General features: G+C 56.0%; 1 protein-coding gene across 2 annotated transcripts in view; it reads left to right on the top strand.

Moving 5' to 3' along the window:
- MAN1C1 (mannosidase alpha class 1C member 1) overlaps positions 1 to 21,888 on the top strand; it is a 132,861-nt gene extending 110,973 nt beyond the window's left edge. The window contains exons 6-12 of one of the 2 annotated variants that reach the window (XM_037135924.2): positions 3,658 to 3,784; positions 6,804 to 6,897; positions 11,673 to 11,788; positions 16,190 to 16,409; positions 18,774 to 18,946; positions 20,152 to 20,267; positions 21,131 to 21,888. In XM_037135924.2, coding sequence (XP_036991819.2) covers positions 3,658 to 3,784; positions 6,804 to 6,897; positions 11,673 to 11,788; positions 16,190 to 16,409; positions 18,774 to 18,946; positions 20,152 to 20,267; positions 21,131 to 21,257 — 973 coding nt within the window. In that variant the 3' untranslated portion in view covers positions 21,258 to 21,888. Of the gene's footprint in view, positions 1 to 3,657; positions 3,785 to 6,803; positions 6,898 to 11,672; positions 11,789 to 16,189; positions 16,410 to 18,773; positions 18,947 to 20,151; positions 20,268 to 20,542; positions 21,107 to 21,130 lie in introns of those variants that run through there. The other variant, XM_037135925.2, reaches the window with a different exon arrangement.
- The last annotated feature ends 343 nt before the right edge of the window (positions 21,889 to 22,231 follow it).

Genomic DNA, 22,231 nt, shown 5'->3' with positions numbered 1-22,231 from the left:
AGTTAACGATTACACCATGTGCAGAGTGCCCGCTCAGGCACACGCACACACAAGCTTCTGCGGGGCTGCAGGGAGGCCTTGCAGAGCAACCCCGCCCACCATGGGGAGCAAACCCAGGCTACTGGCCCACTAGCGGGCTCCAAAGCCTGCCGGGGAGTGGAGGGCAGAGCTTCCGTTCACTCATTGCCTCACGGGGCTCACCAGACGTCCTCCAGTCTCTGGATGCTGCCCAGAGAAGAGGCATTTGGGCTTTGGATTTAGATTCAGCCCTGCTAGCCCTTGCACTTACTGTGTGCCTTGGAGAAAGTGTCTTCCCCTCTCTGAGCCTGAGTAGCTTCACCTGTGAAGTAAGGATTACATCTATCCCGAGAAGTTGGATGTCAAGTTAAAATAAGACACCACAGCTGCCTGGCACATATCAAGAACTTAATAACTCTAACAAACAACACATAATTTGCATGTGCATAATTACATAATGGTAAAGTGACAGTAATTGCATGCATAAATTATACCTCACAATGACTCTGAGGGGGAGGTACTATCATTGAACGGACGAGGAAACCAGGATCTAGAGAAACTAGCCCACCTGCCCGAGGTCAGCTGGGGAGTCAGCATTCGAAGCGAGGGAGGAGAAAGAGAAGGCACCTGCCGCTGCCCGCCTCTGCCCTGGCCGGCGTGGCCTGTCTGCTGGGGCAGCTCCGCTGTGGAAAAGCCCAGAGAGGAGGGTGAGCGTTGGGGAGAGGAGGAGGAGGAGGAGGAGGAGGAGAGGAAGGAGAGGTCATGTGGGGGGAAATGAGAACGAGAGATGCTGGGAGGCTGGTGGCTTTATTTGTACCTTGAATTTCTCTGCAAGGGCAGGAAGCATCGATTTTCAGGTCACCCTCTGCCCACTGCGATCACAAGCTGGAAAGAGAGAAGTTTCTCTTGGGAAGAGGGGCAGAGTGGGAACAGCTTCCCCTTTCCTCTGGGTGGCTGCAGGGCCATCTGGGTGGGAGACCCCCTTAGGGAAGTGCCCTACAGATTCCGTTTGAATCCCACCTCCACCACCTATGGAAGTGACCTTCGACAACTCACTTCCCTCTCTGAGCTTCATTTGCCTCCTTGCATATCGGAATTAATGATGCTTTACCTTGTGGGTTTTAAATGAAATAATGATGCAAACAGCTTTCCCCAGTGCCTGCCATCTGTAGCAGTGCAATAAATGGAAGCTGTTTTGTTTGTTATCCAGGAGCCAAGTGTCCCCTCCCTGTGGAACCCATCCATCCCCCACTTGTCCCCTGCCCCCAAGTCAGGGAAATACCCGAGGAAGTAGAGATGGGAAGAAGGGGCTAGTGGTCACCTCTGTGTTTACTGAGGTCACCTGTCCCCAAAAGATCCCAAAACATAAGTCTTCTGTTTCTGGAAGCTGGGAGACACGAGTTCCCCGACTTTCCCAGAAACAACATTTAGGCAGAGAATGGGGTTTATATAGGAGAAGGGCAGCCTCTGGAGCCCCAGTCCTACCCCAGGAAAAGCAGTGCCCCTCGGGTGGCAAACCATGACCTCCCCCACCCACCCCTGCCTTCCTGGGTCCTGTTCCTGGGAGGCAGAAGGACAGATAGGGGCCGTTCCTGGAGAGCCAGAGCCACCACAGCAAGGAAGCCAAGGGGCTTCCCCCCACCCCGCCTGCTCCGTATTAACGGCACCTTGGAGTCTCTACAGACGGGGAGCTCACTCCACCCCACTCGGTCCCCACCCCGTCCTCCACAATCCCTTTGCAGGAGGCTGGCCCCTGCCCCACCCCGCGTTGTCCTAAATGTTCTACAGGATAGATCACCATGATACATAAGAGGAAACTAAGGCACAGGGAAAGGCCACCCCTGTTCTGCACCTTCCTCCCCTCTCTTAATCCCCACAAAAGCCCCAGGAGGTATAATCCCCGCCTACTTTGTCTGGTGCAGAAACTAAAGTACAAAGGAGAAGTGGTTTGCCCGAGACCTCTCAGCTAACACACTTGAATCTGCGCCTCCTGGCAGCAAACTCCAGGAAGATTTTAAGTGAAAACACCTGAAAAGGCGGTGTCCTGGCTTATTCTGATGTAATTAAAAGCATGGCACACACGTGGCTAGGACATCACACCACCGTTGGGTCCCCAGCTGCTATGAGGCGGTGACGTTACTCTTCTTGGCCGTGTTTTCCTCTCTGTGAAAGCAGGGTGGGGGCGGCAGGGACGGTACCTGAGGCCCTTCCTCTGCACTCTCCCTCTGTTATCCTAAGAGTACCAGCACATTCCAAAGAAATAACCCAGAGGGCCGACTGAAAGACAGGAGTTTGCTGGACTTCTGTGTGCAGAGAGGGCGGCCTGCCGGCGAAGTCTGCGCCACACGGGCTTTCCCGGCACAGGATCACAGGGTCGAACGGCAAACAGAAAACAGTGCACACCCGCGTGCAGGGCGGGTGTGTCGCACACACAAGCTGTGTGAGATCAGACCACCGGCTACTTACTCTCCTGGGCCCACATCCGGGAACAGTTTCTTGTTGGCTATTCCCTGATGGAGACGGTGGCTGGGCTCCCAGGGTCCCACAGCGCACTTACGGGTGGCCTTCATTATACTCCCACAGGGTGGGAGGGGGAGCTGGAGCTTGGGAAGGGGCTGTGTTCTCACATTCCCACCCATCCTCCGTGAAAGCCTTGGTTATTTGATAGCCTTGTCCGGTGAGGTGGCCACGTGCTAAAAATGCCTAACTGACTTTATCCAAGGTGTTCTGTAGCAGTGCGTGGTTGGCTGGTGCAGAAATCTTTGCTCCGAAAGCCTCTGGTTCTCTTATTCCGAACCTGGGCTTCCCCAAGGCCGGCAGCTCCCAGTGTGTAGTCAGAGCTGCCTGCCTGTCAGGTGTGGGTTCCACGAAACACCAAGAGGGGCTCCCATGTGTCTGTGGGCAGCTTGGGCAGCGAGGGGAGAGAGAAGGCGCCAGTGGGGCCCCTGCTTTTCCTCTGCCCCAGTTCAGACCCTCCCCCCGCACGCAGCCCCGTAGACTGAGCAGTCGGCTGGCCTGCAGCCACAGGGTGGAGACGGTGTCTGAGGGGTCTTTAGAGTCCCTGACAGCATTGTCCACGTCACCTGTACACTTAACAAAGCACCTGCGCCATGTCTTGGCCACCAAGACAGCTCTGTTATTGTCCTTCTCGAGCCCACAAGTTTTACAGGGACAAAGAATATTGCAAGTCAGAAAGGCCTCGGTTTGCCCTGGCAGGTGTGGCTCAGCTGCTTGGGCATCACCCCGGAAAGTGAAAGGTCACCAGTTTGATTCCCAGTCAGGGTATGTGACTAGCTTGCAGGTTCAGTCCCCTGTTGGCTGTGTACGAGACACAACCAATCAGCGTTTCTATCTCACATCGATGTTTTTTGCCCTCCCTTTCTCCCTCCATTCCCCTCTCTCTCTTAAAAAAATAAACAAAGAAAGGCCTGGGTTCACATGACCTTCAGCAAGTCACTTCATCTCATTAACCTCAGTGTCCTCATCAGCAAAATGGGGCTATTCCTAGTACAGACCCCCAGGGAGGATCGACTGAGATCATGTGGTGAGAGCTCCTAGGACAGTGCCTGGCAGAGAGCGGATGCTCCCCCACTAAGTGGAGGAGCCAGCTGGTGACGGTGGCTGCTTCTGTCTCCTCAGTGGCTCCAACAGGAGCTGGGGCTGGACCATGGCTGGGAGCAGCAGCATCCTGGCGGAGTTTGGATCCCTGCACTTGGAGTTCTTACACCTCACTGAGCTCTCTGGCAACCAGGTCTTCGCTGAAAAGGCAAGTCTTCTCCCTGCTCCCTCCCCAAACGGGGCTGCTCCCCACAGGGAGAAGAAGGATGGGACTTGGCCCTGCACAGGCCACAGGAAAGTGGCTCACAGATCAGCAGGAGGGTGTGTGGGGAACCCAGAAGCTCCACTGACAGGTACTTGTGGAAGACCCGGTGCACCCAGTCCCGAGGGGCAGGGAGTCCAGCACGGGGAGTAGTCAGGGTCCCACAGAGGGCAGGGAAGAGAGCTGCCTGGAAGAAGGTTCTCACCGGTATGCCTGGAAGAAGGTTCTCACCGGTATGCGTCAGCTCTCTGGGAACCACACATGCGTGAGTCTGCAGAAGGTTCACCAGCTGAAATCTAAGCACCAATTTGCATTGGCAGGAACGGGCCACCCGGTGTAAAAGTCCCCTTTCCCGAGACATTGAACTTTTTCAGGGGAGATCTGCCTGGCTTTTCCTTCCTGGTGCTGTCTAGCTCATGCTGTCGGCAGGCTGGCAAAGCGATTTGACTCCACGGCAGAGGCACACGTCTGTCCCCTCTTGCTGTTAGCAGGCTGGCTGAGGCCCCAAGGGATGCTGAGAGACAGCATCCAGGCTGTGGTCCATTCTGCCAGCTGCCTGTTCCTCTGTGAGGCCCTCCGGAAGGAGCCGATTCTCCATGTCACAGCCCTGGTGGTCCCACTGTCCGGAAGTGTCTCCGTGGGTCTAACCCTGACCCCGAAGAAGGGAAGGGCACACACACCACCCTGGATGGAGCTCGGGCTCCACCAGCAGTTGTCCCTTCCTTAGTCCTGCCCCTGGGAGATGAAGCCCTGACCTCCAAGAAGAGCCCTTTGGAGGGCCCCACTCCCAAACCCTTTTGTCCCCTAATATTTAACCTCTGAGGATGCCTGAGGGCTGGGAGCTCCTGGGTCCACGCTTTACCCAGAGGCTCCCAGTGCCTGTCAGCCAGCCAGCCTCAGAGCATCACCCAACATGCCTGTGAGGAAACAGACCTCTGGGCTTTGCCCAGACCTAGGAATATGCATTTTTATCAGCACTCACGTGCTTTTTGACTTGAGGTTGAAGATGACAGCTTACTCAGTATGGAATTCTACCCACATGCTCTTGAGGAAACACTCAAGAGGAGTGTTTCAAGTCCTTGATCATTTCCTCTGCCTGGGGACTCACTCTCAGCCTTAGACAGCCCATCATGATGTCAGACCTTGGGTGGGGGGGATTCTGCCTCCCGTACGCCTCCCCTGGAAAGCTCGTGCCGTAAATTTAATCCCACTTCCACGCCCCCTCCCCCAGCATCCCTAATTTCAGTGCTCTTGAGCCAAGTCCTCCCGGAAGACTGTGGCTGACTCAGAAGAGAGGGACGAGGAGCTCGCCCAGTCCCTGGCTGGTCTGGAGATAGTAGCCACCGCTGCCTGACTACCTGCTGGGCACCTTAGAGTGTCGCTGACTGCCCCCCACCCCAGCAACCCTAGGAGATGGGGCTTCCTTTCATCCCCATCTTACAGAGGAGGAAACTGAGACTCAGAGGTTAAGTCACTTTTCCTGGACCATCCATCTAACTCTAAAGCCAGGGTTCAAATGGCTTTATTCTGCTTGGAGCAGAACCTGTCTCTGAAGCCCATGCTCTTCCAAAAGCAGATTAGTACAGTAGCTTCATGCTTTTTCTTGCGAGTCCACTGCCTCTCTGTTTCTCTGCCTCTCTCGACATTTACATTCCCCAGCTATTTTCATCCCCCAGTCATGCCTCCTACAGAGGCAATTATTGGCAGTCAACAAATTGGCCCAAATTCTAGAATCGCCCACACCCTGTGGGTAGCTAATTTAGCTGGTTTCACTGCTCACCACCAGGGCAGTCGAAAATAAGGCAGGTACAAGCATATTCCTGTCCCCATAATGGACTGTGTTATCTTGAATGGATATGAAATCTGATGTGGCAAAGCAAATACTGTCCCCTGGAAAGAAAGGTCTGGTGGCTGAAAGGCTGCTTGCTCTCCTTGCTCCTTAGCTTGTAGATAAATCTGCGAGCATGATACAGTACGTCCCCGAGGGCCTTTCTCTCCTGGCAGGGTCCGCACTGGGAGGATCTCATACATTGCCGAAGTGCAGACCTGGAGCGATAAAGCCTTCCCACTTTTACAGCCCAAAGCCCCCTCGCTCTTGGTGTTCCCAAAGGTTGCAAATCTAGCTTCCTCTTGCTCAGATGGGGCAGCCTCTGCTACACGTTGCTATCTGGTCCCCACCTTGGTCCACATTGGTCCCAGGGCCTACTCTGTGTGGTCAGACAAAACCTGACTCACCCTGGCCCTGCCACTTACGTACTTACTGGGTAACCATGGGCGAGTCGCTGCACCTCTCCAAGATTCGGGTGCCTTGTCTGTTAACCTGAGGTGATACCACCATGTAGGTCGTTCTGATGGTGGGAAATAATGCACATGACAGGCCTGGCTCAGAGGAACTGAGGAGGGGTGACAGCTGCTGTTGTTATTAAAACCCCGAAGTGCCTCTGAGGGCACAGGGCTGTTGAGGGGCCCAGGCCTCTCCTCTGGAATGGGTCCTACAGTGTCAGGAAAAATAATGTATTACCAGGGTGAACCACATGGAATGGCCAATATTTGACCATTCCTAACCTATTAAAAAGGCAGCTTTACCTCATGCTTACAAAACAGCTACTATCCTTATACAAATCCCCCCTCCTAAAAAGACCCTCCCACCAAAAAGCAGCACACAGTGAGGAAGGAGTGAGGTGGGAGTGGGGGTAGGGGGCCTGGCAGACCCCAGGCAGTGCAGTCAGTGCAGAGATTGTGGGTCAGGCCCTGCTGTGGCCCTGTCCTGCGGCACCTGTACATGGGCACAAGGTCAAGGCCAGCCAGCTGCTCCAAGTTGGAGCCTGCTGTTGGTTACGCAGTTCTCTCTGCCTCGTGGAATAGCCTCCTCTGGCTCTGAACCAGCTGCCTCAGTCCTCAGCGGGCTGGGAGTCGGCGGCTTCTTTGGAAAAGTGAAGGTGCACCTGTGCCCCTCTCTTGGCAGGTCAGGCACATCCGGAAGGTCCTCAGGAAGATCGATAAGCCATTCGGCCTCTACCCCAACTTCATCAGTCCAGTGAGTGGGAACTGGATGCAGCGTGAGTACAGAAACACCACTGCCCCTCCTTCCGCTGGCTCCTGCCCAGCTTCCCCAGGCGGCCCCATGCCAGGCACATACCAGTGTGTCCCTCGCTCTGTGTTCCTGGATCCCCCCGCCCTGCTGGGGACCTTGGGCAGTTCCCATTATGGTGGTCATTGCCATGGTGACAGATGTGATGGTCTAGTAAGGCCCTGCCCTGTACACCCCCCCTGGGGATAGCTGTCCCCGGCCTCCATCAGGCTACAGCTTTCTATCTCTGTGGTGCCCACTGAGGCCCACTTCATCGTCGCCCGCCCCCAGGAGTGTCCCAGGTACAACTGTCTACTCCGGAAAGGACTCCGAGAGAGAGGCCATGTGTCCTCTCCTAGCCTCTTTGATCTGGTTCCCCACCTCCAATTTTAGATTAAAAAAAAAAATTAAGCAGGACCTGTATAATACAGCAATATAAAAACTGTGAATTCCCTGCTGTATCTCATACCTGCAAAAACTGGCCCCAGGGTTCCCTGCTATTCTCTGTTCAGAGGCTCACTTCTCACCCAGACAGTCGTTGGTCACCTAGTCACCTGTGGAGCCTCATTCACAGCCCCCACCTTCACCCACGGAAACAGAATGGGGTTTGGGGGATGCCCAGGCGGGAAACTGTCGAAAAGCCTCCCAGGCCTCTGGCACTTCACCCCCATTGGGAAGCCCTGCTCCACCTTGCCCTCCTGACCAGGCCCTGGTCATGTGGTCATAGCACAAACTTGTGGCAGCAAGTTCCGTGGGTCCTGCTCCAGGGGCACCCAGAGCCCCCGCATCAGTGCCTCTGCCCACACAAGGACCCCTCTCCCTGCCCCACCCATAGCCCCAGCCGTTATGGCATCAGCAAGGGCTCAGGGGCAAAGTAGACATGTGTCTAATTACTCATGGCTGGGGGTGGGGGTGTCATTTTATCTCTTCAAGCCTTGGTTTCCTCTCTGCAAAGGGGAGAACTCGAGATGTGTTCTTTGCATACTGCGGATGGTGTGGAGTAACTGCCAAAAGTTGTAGGAAGCAGACTCCCATGCATCTGCCAGAGATGGGCTACCCCAAAAGGAAAGGGCGCCCATCAGTAAAAGTGAGCTGGCAGGGCCTGGCAGGGGTGCGGTGGAGATGGCAGAGGCCTTGTCTTTCCAGGCCAAGCCTCCATGACCTGCAGGTCCAGGGGGACCAGAAAATGTGACCCAGGACTTCTCCCTGGTGACAACCTCACTCCCAAGAGGCCTCCTGCAAAAACCACTTATAGAAATGCTGAGCATTTTTAACCAAACATGCTGCCAAACCCAAAAGTGCGGGGAGAAAATGAAGGTTTGAATTACAGATTATGGCCACAGGAAGAGACAGTTCAATAACTGTTACCGCTTTTAATTGCAAGGCCTGACTGGGCAGAGAGATAAACCACCCTGCCGCTCAATGCAGCAAAACCCATAAGAAGGAGAGGGGTGTGGCTTCCCGGCCTGAACAGCTAGCCACCTTGGCAAATTACAGGGGAGCCCCCGCCAAGAAGCACAATTTTCTTTTCAGCCTGCACCAGGGGTCACAGGGCTGGGCAAAGTCAGTCACATGTGAAATATTGTTTCATATTAATAAAATATGAATCCATAGCCTGCCAAAGAGCAGAGGAGGGTTACAAAACCTTGCTCCTCTGGGCACCTGCTGTCCTTCCCTAGCTTTGGCGCCTGGGGGTATCTCAGGTTTACTGTGGTTTTTATTGGGCTTTTTATGCGTGTGATTATGTATTTTTCCAGAAGATAACATTCCCGACTTGCATAAGCAAAGTGTATTCACATTCTTTCCTTGAATCCTCTGTTCAGCCCATTTACAACCACAGAAATCGCAACTTAGAGAGGCAAAGGGGGAAGTGGGGCTGCTCTTGTCCGCTGCCCACTCCTGCTTGAAGCTGAGCTTCAGGGCAACAAGGGAGACCAAGACCTCCTGCCGCTAGGACCTCACAGCCAGGGGCAGGTCACCAGGCTCCTGCTGGCACCAAGCATGGATGAGAGCTCAGAGGGCTGCCCGCCCTTCAGCTTGGCCCCTGGAGTGACTTGTCCTCCTTGTTCACTGCCCGAGTCCCACTCTCTCCCCAGTGGGAAGGAAGTGGCAGGTCTAGGTTCTTCCAAAAGGGAACGTGAGCTGTCCATCTGCCCCAGCCTGGCAGCTCCCCCAGTGCCTGTTACTTTCCTGCCGGCTGATTCCCAACTTACAGGAGTCAGAAGAACCCACCCCTGCTCTAAGGTTCATGGACACCAACTTGGGCTCCCCTTTCAAAGTCATTTTACATCAGAAGATGGAGGGCCCACAAGGGAAACGCTTGCCCCAAGTGGACAGCAGGTCCGTCTTCTGATTACCCCTCCTGCACCTCTCCCAGTGAATCACACCATGCTGGGGTCGACACTACAGACAGACACGGTAGCTAGACCTCCAAATGAGAATTAACCACTCAGACAAGGTCCCCTGAGGGACTATGCACACACCCCCAAGAGGGTGTCATGTCTCAGTCACCTGTGGAACCCTTGGTGACCTGGCTCCCTTCTCCTGCACACACCTGCCAGGTGAAACCCTCGACCATATCACACACCCTCTCCAAAATCATAGGGTGAAATCCAAACTGTTTGGCTTGGCATTCAAGGCCCTTTCCAGCATGACTCAAACCTACCTTCCTTTCACTCATTCAAGGCGTCTGCCATGTGCCATGAAGGTACTGGACGTAAAATGTGAATCCTACACTGTCTCTATCCACTGAGAGCCCACAGCCGAGTGGGGGAGGCAGACCCACAAACAGATTCATACGCAGCGTCAGCATGCACCCAGCAGAGGGAGGGTGGTCACCCTGAGCCCTTCCTTCGTGAAGTGCTCGGTCAGGTGTGGTGTGCGCCTTACCTCACTCACTCCTCGTGGTCCCTCTGGGGAGGGATCGTGAGCAGCTCTCTGAGAAAGCCTTTCAGAGGAGAGGAAACCTGAGCCCCAAGTAGCAGGGAGGAAGCCTTAGTCATGCAGGGTGGGGAAGGTTGGAGGGGTAGTCACAGGCTAGGAGTGTGGGGTGGCAGGGCCAGGAGATGAGCTTGGAGATGACAGTGCCCCCAGCTGCGTACCTGTGAGCCGGGGCCCCCCTTGGGCTGAGCTGTTGGTGGGCTCTAGGCGGAGGCCGACTCAGTCAGACGGGCGTACCTCCACCTACGCCTGCTCTGCACTGGCCTCCTGCTGCAGCAGGGACACGCCACCGACCCGCCAGGCCTGGCACCCCCCCTCCCTTTGTTCTTGCCCAAGCTACGCTCTCCACCTAGGGATAGGGGGTGCCAAGGGGTGAGCCGTGCTGGCTCTCTCTTCCCTCTTCCCTGGCAAAGTCCACCCACACTGACCTCCTCCCATCCTCCCCCACACTCAGGCTTTATCTGGCCTGTTCCAATTTTTACAAGTGCTTGTTCCTTTCCTGAGTGCTTGCTGGCCAGAACTTTTTTATGGAAAAGGCCAGAAGGGCTGGTTTACTGTGGGGGCCTCTTCTCAGCCCCCTTTCCCAGTCCCCATCCGTCTTTACCCTCGACTTCTGGTCCTTCTCCCTTCATACTTGTCCTTTCTCTACGCGTCTTCAGTTTCGCTCTCTGGTGGACTGCGTAAAGCTGCCAACGCTGAGAGCTCTGCCTGCACGGCGGCCCTGTGTACGCTATTTAGGCTCGCTCTCATTTCTCCCACCTGGGAAATGGGGTTCATCGTGCCCACCTTGCAGAGTCCTTGGGACGATTGTTATAGATAATCCAGCAAAGCTCCCAGCCAACAGTGGACCGAGTAAATGGTAGCTGTTGGTACATTCTCTATTTCTTTCCTCTTCCCCCACCCCCCCACCCATTTACCCTCTCTTTCTACCCTCTTTTTGCAAAGGAGATGAAAATATTCTTCCCACTCTACCTGAAACCCCCCCCCCGTTCCCCTTCCTCCATCTCTCTGCTCGAGTGTCTCTGCTCGAGTGAGTCATAACAGGGAACTGACCCCCGCTCTTTGTTGTATGTTAAATGCCTTCATGTTTCCCTGCTGTTAATTTTCAAAGCATGTGAGTGTTTTCCATGTCTTGCTTCTATGGCCAAGTGCTCCCTGGTCAGCCCGTCTGTCTCCTGGGACAGCCCTGGGTGGGGATGCGTCCTTAGTCAGCCACAGCCTGGAGGTCCTGCTCTGTGGGGACACTGGGCCGATGCCACCAGGCAGAGGGGAGTCCTCAAACCCAAACCCTATCTGTCCTCACCCTGCTCCCCTGAACTCCATGTGTCCCGATTTGCTAAATTTGAGCTCAGTTTTCCCAGAATGACTTAGCTCTCTAACCGACTAAATCAAGCCTCTCCTTCTTCCTTGTGGTGGCCTTTTGTGACCCTGCCCAGCATTAATTACCATGTTTGTCACCAGGCGATGAAAGTCTCTGAACTCCCTGCCACCAAGCTATCTTTTTAAAGAAATGCAACTCATTTACAATTAATAACTACAGGCCCTGCCATCCTCAGCCTGCTAAAGCAGCATGATTTATAGCACCTGGATGGGCCCGCCACCTCTGAGCAGGGCCCCTGCACTGAGGGTGGCCCTGGCTCCACTGAGTCGCAGGCTAGCCCTTCTCTCAGCCTGTTACGGACCTGGTGGCTGCTGATGAAACTCGTGCGCCCTGCCCACACACACACCGGGGCCACCACGGCCAAGTGGGCTGGAGGCGCGCTCCGTCAGTCCTGCCCACGGCCTCAGCAGATGGAGACGACGTTCTGTTCTTTCCCCTCACAGACCATGTCTCAGTTGGAGGACTCGGGGACAGTTTCTATGAGTATTTGATCAAGTCCTGGTTGATGTCGGCCAAGACAGATATGGAGGCCAGAGATATGTACTACGAAGCCTTGAAGGTAAGACAGGCCCTGCTTCTGCACGGGCAGTGGCTCAGCCACCTGCCACCTGTGCTCTCACTGGCCCCGAGTGCCGCGGCCTTGCTGGCCCCTTCCCCGAAGGGAGTGGGCCAGAAGAATGACGAGACAGCTCCCTGTCGTCAGTCACTTAGCACACCCAGTCTCATAACTCTTCTCGAACAACTAATAAAATTAGGGCCATGTTAGTCTTTGTTTCACAGATATAAAACCCAAGCGTAAGGAGGCGAAGTCATTTGTCTGAGGTCTCACGGGGAGCAGCAGGCAGTTTGATTCAGAAACTATGCTGTCTATGCCTCCGTTGATGTGTCGGAACCCAGAATGCAGCCAGGTGGTGGGCTGGGAGCCCCCATGGGAGGCTGCCAAAGCAAGACCCTCAGCCATCTTTCTGACGAGCCAGAGGTGACCACTGGTACACCCAAGCTGGGAGGGGCCTCTGCCAGGGGAGCATTCAGCTCTGTTTCTTCTCTGTGTGTGGATGGGAAATGAGGCCCAGAGAGGGGGAAACACTTGCTCAAAGCCACACAGCACAGAACGGACAAAGTGAAGCAAGAGCAGGATCTCCTGGCTCTGGACAGATGAAGCGAAGGCTGAATGGGTGGGCAGCTGGATGGGTAGGTGGGTGTGGGTGGGCGGACGGTGTGGGCAGTTGGTTGGGTGGATCAATGGTCTCTCACTACCCTCTAATCACAACAACCCAGCCAGCATTGGTAGCGCTTACAGGAAGCTCATTGCAACAGGCCTCTAGGGCTATGGACTCTAAACTCTGTGCTCAGTAATGAGTTTTTCCTGCCCAGCTCCCTGGCACCAAGATCTCAGTCATGAAGCAGCGCCTGGGACTCCAGTCCCAGCCCAGTCTGGCTCAGCCCGTCTACTCCAAGCTTCTGCAGCCAAGCTTAGCCGGCAGCCAGGGTCCCCTGTCGGATTAGTGTTCAGCCGGTGGCCAGGTGTGCTGCCTGGAGAGGCCCTTGCCCTTTCTGACTGATGGCCCTTGCAAAATAAACATCAAGTTAATGAGCAGCCTAGTTCCCTGCCCCTGAGGGCACATTGTAGCTGAGGCTTCCAAAGGGGAGAAATGACTATGAATTATTTAAACAAACTGGGAGCTTCATGGAAACACTTGACTGAACAGGAGACAACTGGCCTTGCTCCTGTTTGATCTCCCCAGTGAAGGGCCTGCAGTGTCTCTGACCCTCTGTAAGGGCTGAGACTGTGGCAAGTTCGGGGCTTTGAAGAATATTCTGGCGGCTCTCAACCTTCTTGGCCTGTTAAAAGTCACATGTTAAAAATCCCGATGGCCAGCCTGCACCCCAACAAGCTTACCTCGGAACCCCTGGGGTGGGGCCCAAGCAGCAGCCTGGAAAGCTCCAGTTTCAGGTTACGCCAACATCTGTGGGTGGACATGGGGGCTTCACACAGGCCGAATGGGCAACCCCTGGGGGTCCAGGGAGAAAGGACAGAAGGACAGGAAACTTCTGTCCCTCTGGCCTCCTCCAGGCAGGTACCCTTAGTGCCTTATCTCATTTAGCCCTCATCTTACAGATGATGAAACTGAGGCTCAGAAAGGCCCGAGACCACACACAAGTGGCAGAGCCGGGGCGCAAGCACGGTGGACGGCTCCTGCCTCTCCTCGCCGGCTGCCAGGTTGCAGAGGGGCCTGGCTTGCCCCAAGTCCCTCTCGGGATGGTGTGGATGGGGTAGGGCCCGTCCAGGGGACAAAGGAAGTCAGAGTCTCTGAACAGCCTCATGACTAGCCTGGAAATTGGTCTCATTTTACAGATGAAGAAAGGGAGTCTTCAGAACAATGAAATCAGTTGCCCCAAGTCACCTAACTCTCAAATTGCAGAGCTGGGTTCAGACACGGGCCTCTGCCTCTCAGCTCTTTGCTGAGTCTCTCACCGTGATTTAAGCCTTTTTCCAGCCCAAAGCCAGCCTTTGCTGTCTTGTGTTTTGCTCAGAGTTTTAGAAGCCTTGGTTTGTAAGGGCATTTTTATTACTTTTTTATCTTTACATCTGCTATCTCAGTTGTCTCTTCAAAGAGAGACTGTTCCATCATTTCCTCTTTACCAAAATTATTTAGCTTGAAGTTAACCTCAAGCATAATACAAATAACCTATAGGAGGGTCCCGAAGACGAAGATTTTCAGCTACAGTGGGAGGCTTCCGGGGATTCCCCCAGACACCTGTGTCTGTGTTCGTCCCACGTGTTGACAACGGGTAACCGCACCTGGTTTCTGCACCCTGGACTCGGGCTGCACCTGCATGCTCAGTGGTGCAGAGCAGCCACCCAGACCCAGCTCTGCCCAGGCACAGGGCCCAGCCCAGAGGAGACCCAGCCCAGCAGCCTCTCCTATGTGAGCAGGTGCCCTGGTGGGGCCATCAGTAGCACTTCCCCCTCTGCTGTTCAGGGAGGGCCCTGCAGCCAGCCCGCCAGCATAGGCCTTACAGAAGGAAAAGGAAAAAACAGTCAAGGAGCATGTTTGTTTGAGCACCTTCCTGGGCAGGGCCCTGGCTGGAGATGCCTGGTAGAAGCTTCTGCCGGGCACAGCACGCAGAGCGCTGTGAGAGAGCCGCGTCCCACAGAAGCACCACGAAGGCGCGAGCAGCGTGGGGAGAGCACTACTAGAGAGATCACAGGGAGTAGAACCACAAGGCAGCAGTGGTGTAGATCGGCTGTCCTCTCCAAGGCAGCATCCTGGAGGAGGCCGGGGGCTGAGCAGGAGGTACCAGAGTGGGCGCAGGGCGTGGGCAAAGCCCCGAGGCAGGCACCTTCGTGAGTTTATGAAAGTCACCGTCACCATGGCAGAGACCTTCTCTGACTTGACTGCAAAGTAGGACCCCCTCCCCAAGCTTTTCCCTGTCCTGTCCCCTCAGTTTGTTTCATTCAAAATGCTGATCGCAGTTGTGACACTCGTGTGTATTTGATGTTGTTGGGAAACCGTGCTGGTTAAGGCGGGGTCCGGGCCTCTCTCCAGGGGCTGTGTGCCCTGCCCCCAGCTCAGGGCAGGCTCGGAGGAGGCACTCACGGAAGTTCCGTGCAGGCAGGGGTGCACGCGTGAAGAGCCCCGTGCATGTGGCAGGGACAGGGGCAGAGGAGGGAGGCCCAGAGGGCCAACACCTGTTGAGAACTCTCTGTGCTGAGAAGCAGGCCGATCTCCACAGACTCGTCTCATCTCTCCTTCCCGACGCTGTGAAGCAGTTTGTGCTCTTCTCCCCATTTTATAATCGAGGAGGCTGAGAAACGGAGAACTCGGAACCCGCCCTAAGTCACACAGCTTGAAGCTGCTGGAGGCGGGCTTCCAGCCCGAGCAGTCTGCGCCTAAGAGCCACGTCCATGGCGTCAGGTTAAAGCTCAGGCTCCGGATCGGGGGTCTCGGAGGCCCCGCTGGACGTCCATCTGGAGGCACTGGGGAACCACGGAAAGGTGCTAAGCAGGCACAAGACAGTCAGGTTCGTTATTTACAGAGTGCAGAGGCCCCTGGAGAACAGAGTGGAGGGGCAAGAATGCAGGCCGAGGCCCAGGCCCGCAGACCCTGCGCTGGACCCGGACCCACAGGGGCGCCCATCGAGCCCCCCTGCAGCTGTGTGGGCAGCTGCCACCAACACCTCCATTTCCAGGGCAACTAACTGGACAACTAGCAGGGAGTGGGAGGCATGACTGCCTGACACCTGTCCCTCCAGCTTCCTGGCAGCCTTCACTAACAGCGACACCTCCCACGGAACCGGGGAGGGCTCTCAAAGCACATCGTCACCGAAACGAGCAGCCAGCGGGTGGTGTAGGAAGTGGCACTTGGGCGTCTGCGGGTCCTTGTCCGAATCCTGGTATGGCTAGGTGACCGGGCTCCAGCCACTCGACCTCCTTGTAGAGAGCACTGCAGCCCATGTACCTGGCTTGCGGTGGTGTGAAGTGACAGGGGCCTGCAGAGAGCAGCTCTTCGTTTCCCAGGGGCCCTTTGAGAATCTCGTCCCATGAAAATGCACATACACAGAAGCAGCATGTACCATTTTAGGGGCATCCATGGGCCAGTGGGGCTTCAGGTTATCATTCCCACTTCAGGTTATGATAACCAAGTATATAATAGAAGGTGATGATTTTTAAAGATTTTTTGAAATTTTTCATACGTAGAAGATTTTAAAGTGTGTAAGAGATTCACCCTGGGGAGTTCCCTTAAGCCCCAGCAGGCACCAGGACTTGGCTGGGTGATAGACGGAAACTCTCACCAGTGCAGTCAGGGCCAAGGTCAGTGGGCCTCCTTTGCCCTGAATGGAGGGCTCAGCAGAGCTGTGTTTGCTGCTGTGTCCAAAATACTCATTTTCTGTCCTCCCCCCTCCCTTCTCTATCTCCCACACCCCTCTCCCTGCCCAACCCCCACCTTGCTCCCAGGCAATAGAGACTCACCTGCTGAACGTGTCCCCCGGGGGGCTGACCTACTTTGCTGAGTGGCGTGGGGGGATTCTGGACCACAAGATGGGGCACCTGGCCTGCTTCTCCGGGGGCATGATCGCCCTCGGCGCTGAGGATGCTGAGGAGGAAAAGAGGGCCCGCTACCGAGAGCTCGCAGCCCAGATCACTAAGACGTGCCATGAGTCATATGACCGCTCAGGTAACCCTGTGGTGGTGGGGGGGGCGAGGGGTGACGGGGACAGCAGGAAAGACTGAGGCCAGACCCCAGGGGGAACCGGGAAGTGCAGCAGAGTGGCAGCGAGTGAAGGGAACGCACGCTCTTGGGGCAGCCCCACTTTCTGCAGCCAGGCAGAATCCGAACGAAGGCTGTGCTCTCCGTGTGGTGAGACTGTGCCCCGAACTGAAGGGGGAGTGAGGCTGACTGCCGGGCCTTTGTGTGAGCCGGGCGTCTGTCCAGCACGCCACGCACATCGCCACCAACCCCTACCGCCCGGATGAGGAGGCTGAGGAGGCTGAGGCTCTAATGACGCGGCCAAGGCCCCTGAGTGGGGCACAGACGGTGGAGAGGGTCCTCCGGCCCCTGCGGCAGAAACGTCGGCTTCCTGGGGCTAGCAGATGTTTTCTCTCTGAGCCCTACCCCCACACACCTCTGCTTTTCCTCCCCAGAACCCTCCCCCCCATTTTTCCTCTTTGGTCCAAGACAACCAGGAAGTCTGAGAGCTTCTTGACCATCTGCTCGGCACTCACACAGAATTGTCGGATGTAAGGGTCAGAAGTCACGTTAGAGGACAGGAACCCAACTCCTCACTTGCTATTATACATGGGGAACCCAGTCAGTCCAGAGCCGCGGTCTCACGGCTCTGAGCAGCTAGGCTGGGGCCAGGGCCCAGGTCTTCTGATGCTCAGCTCCGCCACAGGTGCTGGCCCTGAACGGCGGCCTCAGACCTGCCCCCAGCCCCAGGGGGTGCCCACTACTCGAGTTTAATCCCCATCTTGGTTGGAGGAAAGGGCCCAAGATTCGCAGTAAAAAATCCTGGTTCGAGTGCTGCTCTGCCGCTCGCCAGCGAGGCGGCCTCCATAGCCCCGTCAATTCACCGAGAATAACACGGGTCTCCAGGGTCAGGACCCGGGTCCCACAGAGAGCGCGTTGCAGGTGCCTTCAGCCAGCAGCATGGGGCGTTTGTTACTGGTCCACCGAGCTGACCACTGCAGTCGAATCCCATCCTCTGGAGCTGTTCAGAAAGCCAGCAATTCACAATGAGTCCCTCAAACCGGTCTTCAATTCCCTTCAAAGAGCTCTCTCTGCTGGCGCCATAAACAAATAGGAAATCTCAGGAATAATAAAAAGCTTGCTATTTGGAACAATCAGCCCAGACCGTAAAAGCCCGTTTAATAGGGTGTATGGTTCCAGCCAGCCCGGCTCGGCCACGGGCGGCCACGGCAGTCGCGTTTGCCCTCGCCCTGGTAGCAGCTTGGCAGGACTGGCGGCCCCATTGGAAAGTCTGGGAGGGGCCCCGGTCTGGCTAATTCCTCTTCCAGGAAACCCTCCACAGAAGAGGAGGACACCCTGCAAAGCCCGTGTCTTGAGGAAAAGCAACCCAGGGCCTCTCAGGGACTGAACCCCAACAGGAGGAGGAAGGGCTCGCACTAGGACCAGAACAGGGCCTCAGTCCACCTGGATGGGTGTGCAGGCGGCGCCCGCAGAAGGGAAGGCGCCGCCTGGCAAAGGGGAGCCGCGTCCCAGCTCAGCCATGACGCCTGTGTGTTCCCCTGGGCAAATCACTTAGCCCCTGCGATCCGCAGTTTCCACACGCGATAGAGGAGTAATAACATCTCCTTACCAAACAAAAACCAAAAAGATGCATTTCCTTAAGGATTGAAATGACGTACATAAAATTCCCAGTACAGCCTTTGAAATCATAAATGGTGGCTGCGGCAGTGGTTATATAATCCTGGTCATCCGAAAAATAGGAGTGGCAGTCAATTGTCCAAAAACAAACAAAGCAGCAGCAGCAGCAAAACCCAGGCCTCACCAGCCTTCTCCACGAGCCAGCTCCCGCCGCCTGAGTAGCATCTTGGGCAGGTCTTCCCTCATCTTCGGTCTGCGGTCTCCCAAGTGGGCAGCTCTGGAGGGCTGCTTCTGGGAGGAGCTGAAAGCCTTTCCTAAGGCCGGAGGAGAAGCCTCATTGCATAGCAGCACAGGAAAGGGTCTAATAAGTCCTGCAGAAGTTCGCTTCGTTTGACCCACTGTGTTCAAACGCAAATGTGTTTGACCCTTGGGCCCTGTCTTGGACCTTGCAGAGCTCATGTCTCAAAATACACAGTTAGGGAAGTTCATCTGGAGTCCCAGATTCTAAAACTGCAACATTTTTGAGGCCTCAAGAGTCACTTTGGCTAGTCCGGGCCAAGAGGGAAGCCGGATATCTGGCAGGCTGAGCCCCACCAGGCAATGCCCACCCCACAGCAACACCACTGCCCATCACCCCAGATCTGCCTGGGGCACCTGGACCCTGAAAAGCAGGTGGGTGGTCTGACCCAGGCCCTGTGTTTGTTCATTCTACAGATACCAAACTGGGGCCCGAGGCCTTCTGGTTTAACTCCGGCAGAGAGGCGGTGGCCACGCAGCTGAGCGAGAGCTACTACATCCTGAGGCCCGAGGTGGTGGAGAGCTACATGTACTTGTGGCGGCAGACCCACGACCCCATCTACAGGGAGTGGGGCTGGGAAGTGGTGATGGTGAGCGGCCAGGCCGGGGGAGGGGGGTGGGGAGGCAGAGGCCCCTGAGAAGTCACAGTCAAAGCTCAGGCACTGAGAAGAGGGTCAAGCCAGGTGCACACCTGGCTGAAGTTCAGAGTGCAAAGGGTCAAGGTTGTGGTTGCAGAGCCAGGAGGCCCCAGCTGGGCAGAATCAAGCCAGGAACTTGAGAAGAGGGTTCTCAGACGGGTCGTCTTGGGGACCTGGTGCTGGTGCCAGCGAACATAGAGGGGCAAAGGTAGGGCAGCAGCCAAAGGGGGCCCAGAGCATATGTGGTCGCCGCTTCTGACCCTTAAGCCCGGGCCAGAGCTTTAGGTTTCTCCTCTCACACAGGAACAGCTGCCAGGCCAGCAGCTTACTTCCTGCCTCTCCCCAGAGCCAGCCCAGCCCCATGCAACCTCCACTCCTCTCTGGGCTCTGCCCTGCACACCCCTCACCCCACCTGCTGGGAAATCTCATGCCCACTTTGGGGTAGGTGCCAAAAGCAGGTGTGGGAACTCCAGAAAGTTCCTCGATGTATGCTGAGCCTCCCTGTCCTTCCCCCCACCCTCCCAGTGCCCTGCTCTCAGAGGCGTGTGCTGTCCTGGGCAGAGCCATGCCCAGAGCATCACGCTCAGGCCGGGCACCTGGGCCCGCTCAGGTTCACTGTTACTGTTCACTGGCCAGAGTCTCCTGCTTCCCCAAAGCCTGATTCTCGGCCACTGAAGGCCAAGTGTTTTGTCCTCCTGGGCCCATCTTTTCAAACCTTCAGTGGGTTAAAAATGCATTTCTGTACAAAACGCAGACATCCATGGCTCACCCACTCTGGCCCAGGGCCACGTCTCCACAGGGAATCCTGGGTACAACAGTCCCAATCCCAGCCCACGAACATCACCAGCACCTTCCTCTGTCCCCTCCTGGGCAAGTCTGTCACCGGTCTATTCCCTGAGAGGAAAGGAGGAGATTCCTCTAAGCTCACGCCAGGTGGAGAGCCTGGGGCACAGCCCACTGGGACCCAGCTCTCGGCAGCAGGCCCCTCCAGCCTGGCACTGAACCTCGAGAAGACTTTGGCCTTCTGCTTTCACAGATGCCAGGGGTCCCCAGTCGAGGGGTCAGGGGCCTGCCTGTTGGTGAGCTCTGGCCCACTGTGCAGGCATGAGTCTTGGGGGGCCCCCACCCCTCCCCAAGGCTGCCTTCCTTTTGTCCAGGCCTTGGAGAGACACTGTCGGACGGAAGCCGGCTTCTCCGGGATCCAGGACGTGTACAGCGGCGTTCCGAGCCACGACAACAAGCAGCAGACCTTCTTTCTAGCGGAGACGCTAAAGTGAGTCGGGTTGGTCAGCGTTCTTTCCGTGGGCGACTCGGCTTTTCTTGGTTGGGGGGAAGGGGTCAGCAGTTTGTCCCTTCACCAGAGTCAGGGTCTGCCGTCACAGGAAGGGGGCCCAAGACGGGTGGGGTGCTTGGGGTCCAGGGTGAGACACCCCCAGGGGCGAGCCTGGGACCAGGCTGGTTCCTCACCTCGGGGAGTGAGATTGGGGTGGGCTCCACCCGCCGAGGGGGTAGCTGTGGGAAGTCCGGTTCTGTAACCTGTCTCTTCAGGTCTCTGAAGCTGCGCCTCCATCTGTAAAATGAGAATTACGGTGACGGTGTCGCTCCTGGCTTTCCCTTGCTTCCTCCCTGTCCCCAGAGCGATCCCCTCTAGGATGAACTAGAATGGTCCATCTCTTCTAGTAAAAGCCCACGGGGCTCGGGGAGCAGAGGCCCTGGAGTCACCACTTCCTGTCCGTTTCAGTGCCCCGGTGTCTACTTTCCAGAGCCCCTGGGGCACGAGAGGGAGCAGCCCAGGAGTGTGAACGGTGCAGGGCTCAGGTGGCCCTGCAGAGAAAGCAGAATCTAGGCCACGAGGTGGGGTCCCCGGTGGGGACCGTGCCTGTGAGAAGCTGTGGGGGTGAGGGCTGGGGCAGAGCAGGATTAAGCCAGGCCTGTCTGCCCCCAAACTTGGTGCTGTTCTCGGCGTCCACAGCATCTTCCCTGGGTCTAGCCTTCCAGGGAGATTTGGGGGCTCGGACTCCCCTGCACCCACGGCCACTGGCCTGTAGCTGAGGCCCCTGAGACTCCTCCCGGGGGCCCCTTGCTCCGCAGAGCACTGACAGGCTGCGCCTTGCTTCCCCCCGCCCGGGGGCACAGGTATCTCTATCTTCTGTTCTCTGAAGATGACACGCTCTCCCTGGAAGACTGGGTGTTCAACACGGAGGCCCACCCACTGCCCGTGAACCACTCGGACAGTGCCGCTGGGGTCGGGGACCCGCTTTGACCCCTCTCCCTGCTGCCCCTGTGGCCCCCGCAGGGACACCTTGCCTTTCCAGGTCTGGGGACTGTTCTCAGAGGGATTGGGAACACAGGCCCCATTCCGGGCAGCTGTGCTGGACAAGCAGCTGCTTCTCCTCTGTGAGGAGCCAGGACGCGGGACACGGCGACGTCACGCCAGGCCCAGACCTTCCGTCTACGGAGAATTTCTGTGAAACCCGCCCGGCCGCCGTTCCAGGGCCAGAGCACTGGAGGTCTGCACATCGACCCCTTGTATTTGGTTCACCTGTTTCGTTTTGAGGCTGTTTTTGATTTTGCTTGGTTTTGCCTTTTCTCTATAGCTGTGTTGTATCACAAATTACAGATAGTTTTGAAAATCATGCTCTCAAAAACAATCACCCTGATAAACTAAACCTCCCTCTGTTTGTACATACACAAAAGCCTTGACCTTATTTTCTATATTTTAAATGCCTCTTGCCCATCATTCACTGTATGTTCAACCACGTGTCACTTACCTTATAATTTGAGGGGGGTCCCCTTTGATTTGGGCCTGAGTGTTACGAATCACTAGTGCTGTTTTCATTATTGTAATGGGAAGATCTGTAAACCTACAATAAAAGAACTTATTGAATATGAAATATGATTAGGCTTGTTGCATCCCAGTGACTACTGGGAAAATCCCTGTGATGTTAGCATCATAACGATCAACCAAGGTACAATTTAGTAAATGACTCCAACGTCTTTTACCTTCCTTAAGTGGTGCCCAATATATTCAGGAACGGGAGGCCGGTCCCTTTAAAAGAGTAGGGTATTTATACTTAGGCCAAGGCTTGGAAGAGGCCCAGAGGGAGGCAGCAACTGACGGGAGGTCGCGCAGCCAATTAAGGTGGAGGTGAGCCCAGGCCCTGTGACTTGCTGACCGCCTGGTTCTGTGTCCATCTGTTCTGTCACCCAGCAGACACCCAGTGGGTGCCTACAGGG

The sequence above is a fragment of the Artibeus jamaicensis genome, unplaced genomic scaffold (assembly GCF_021234435.1).
Source record: "Artibeus jamaicensis isolate MK-2021 breed Jamaican fruit bat unplaced genomic scaffold, CSHL_Jam_final scaffold_847, whole genome shotgun sequence".
NCBI lineage: Eukaryota > Metazoa > Chordata > Mammalia > Chiroptera > Phyllostomidae > Artibeus > Artibeus jamaicensis.
The sequence above is the reverse complement of the archived record's forward strand: the minus strand, read 5'-3'. Positions and strand labels throughout refer to the sequence as shown.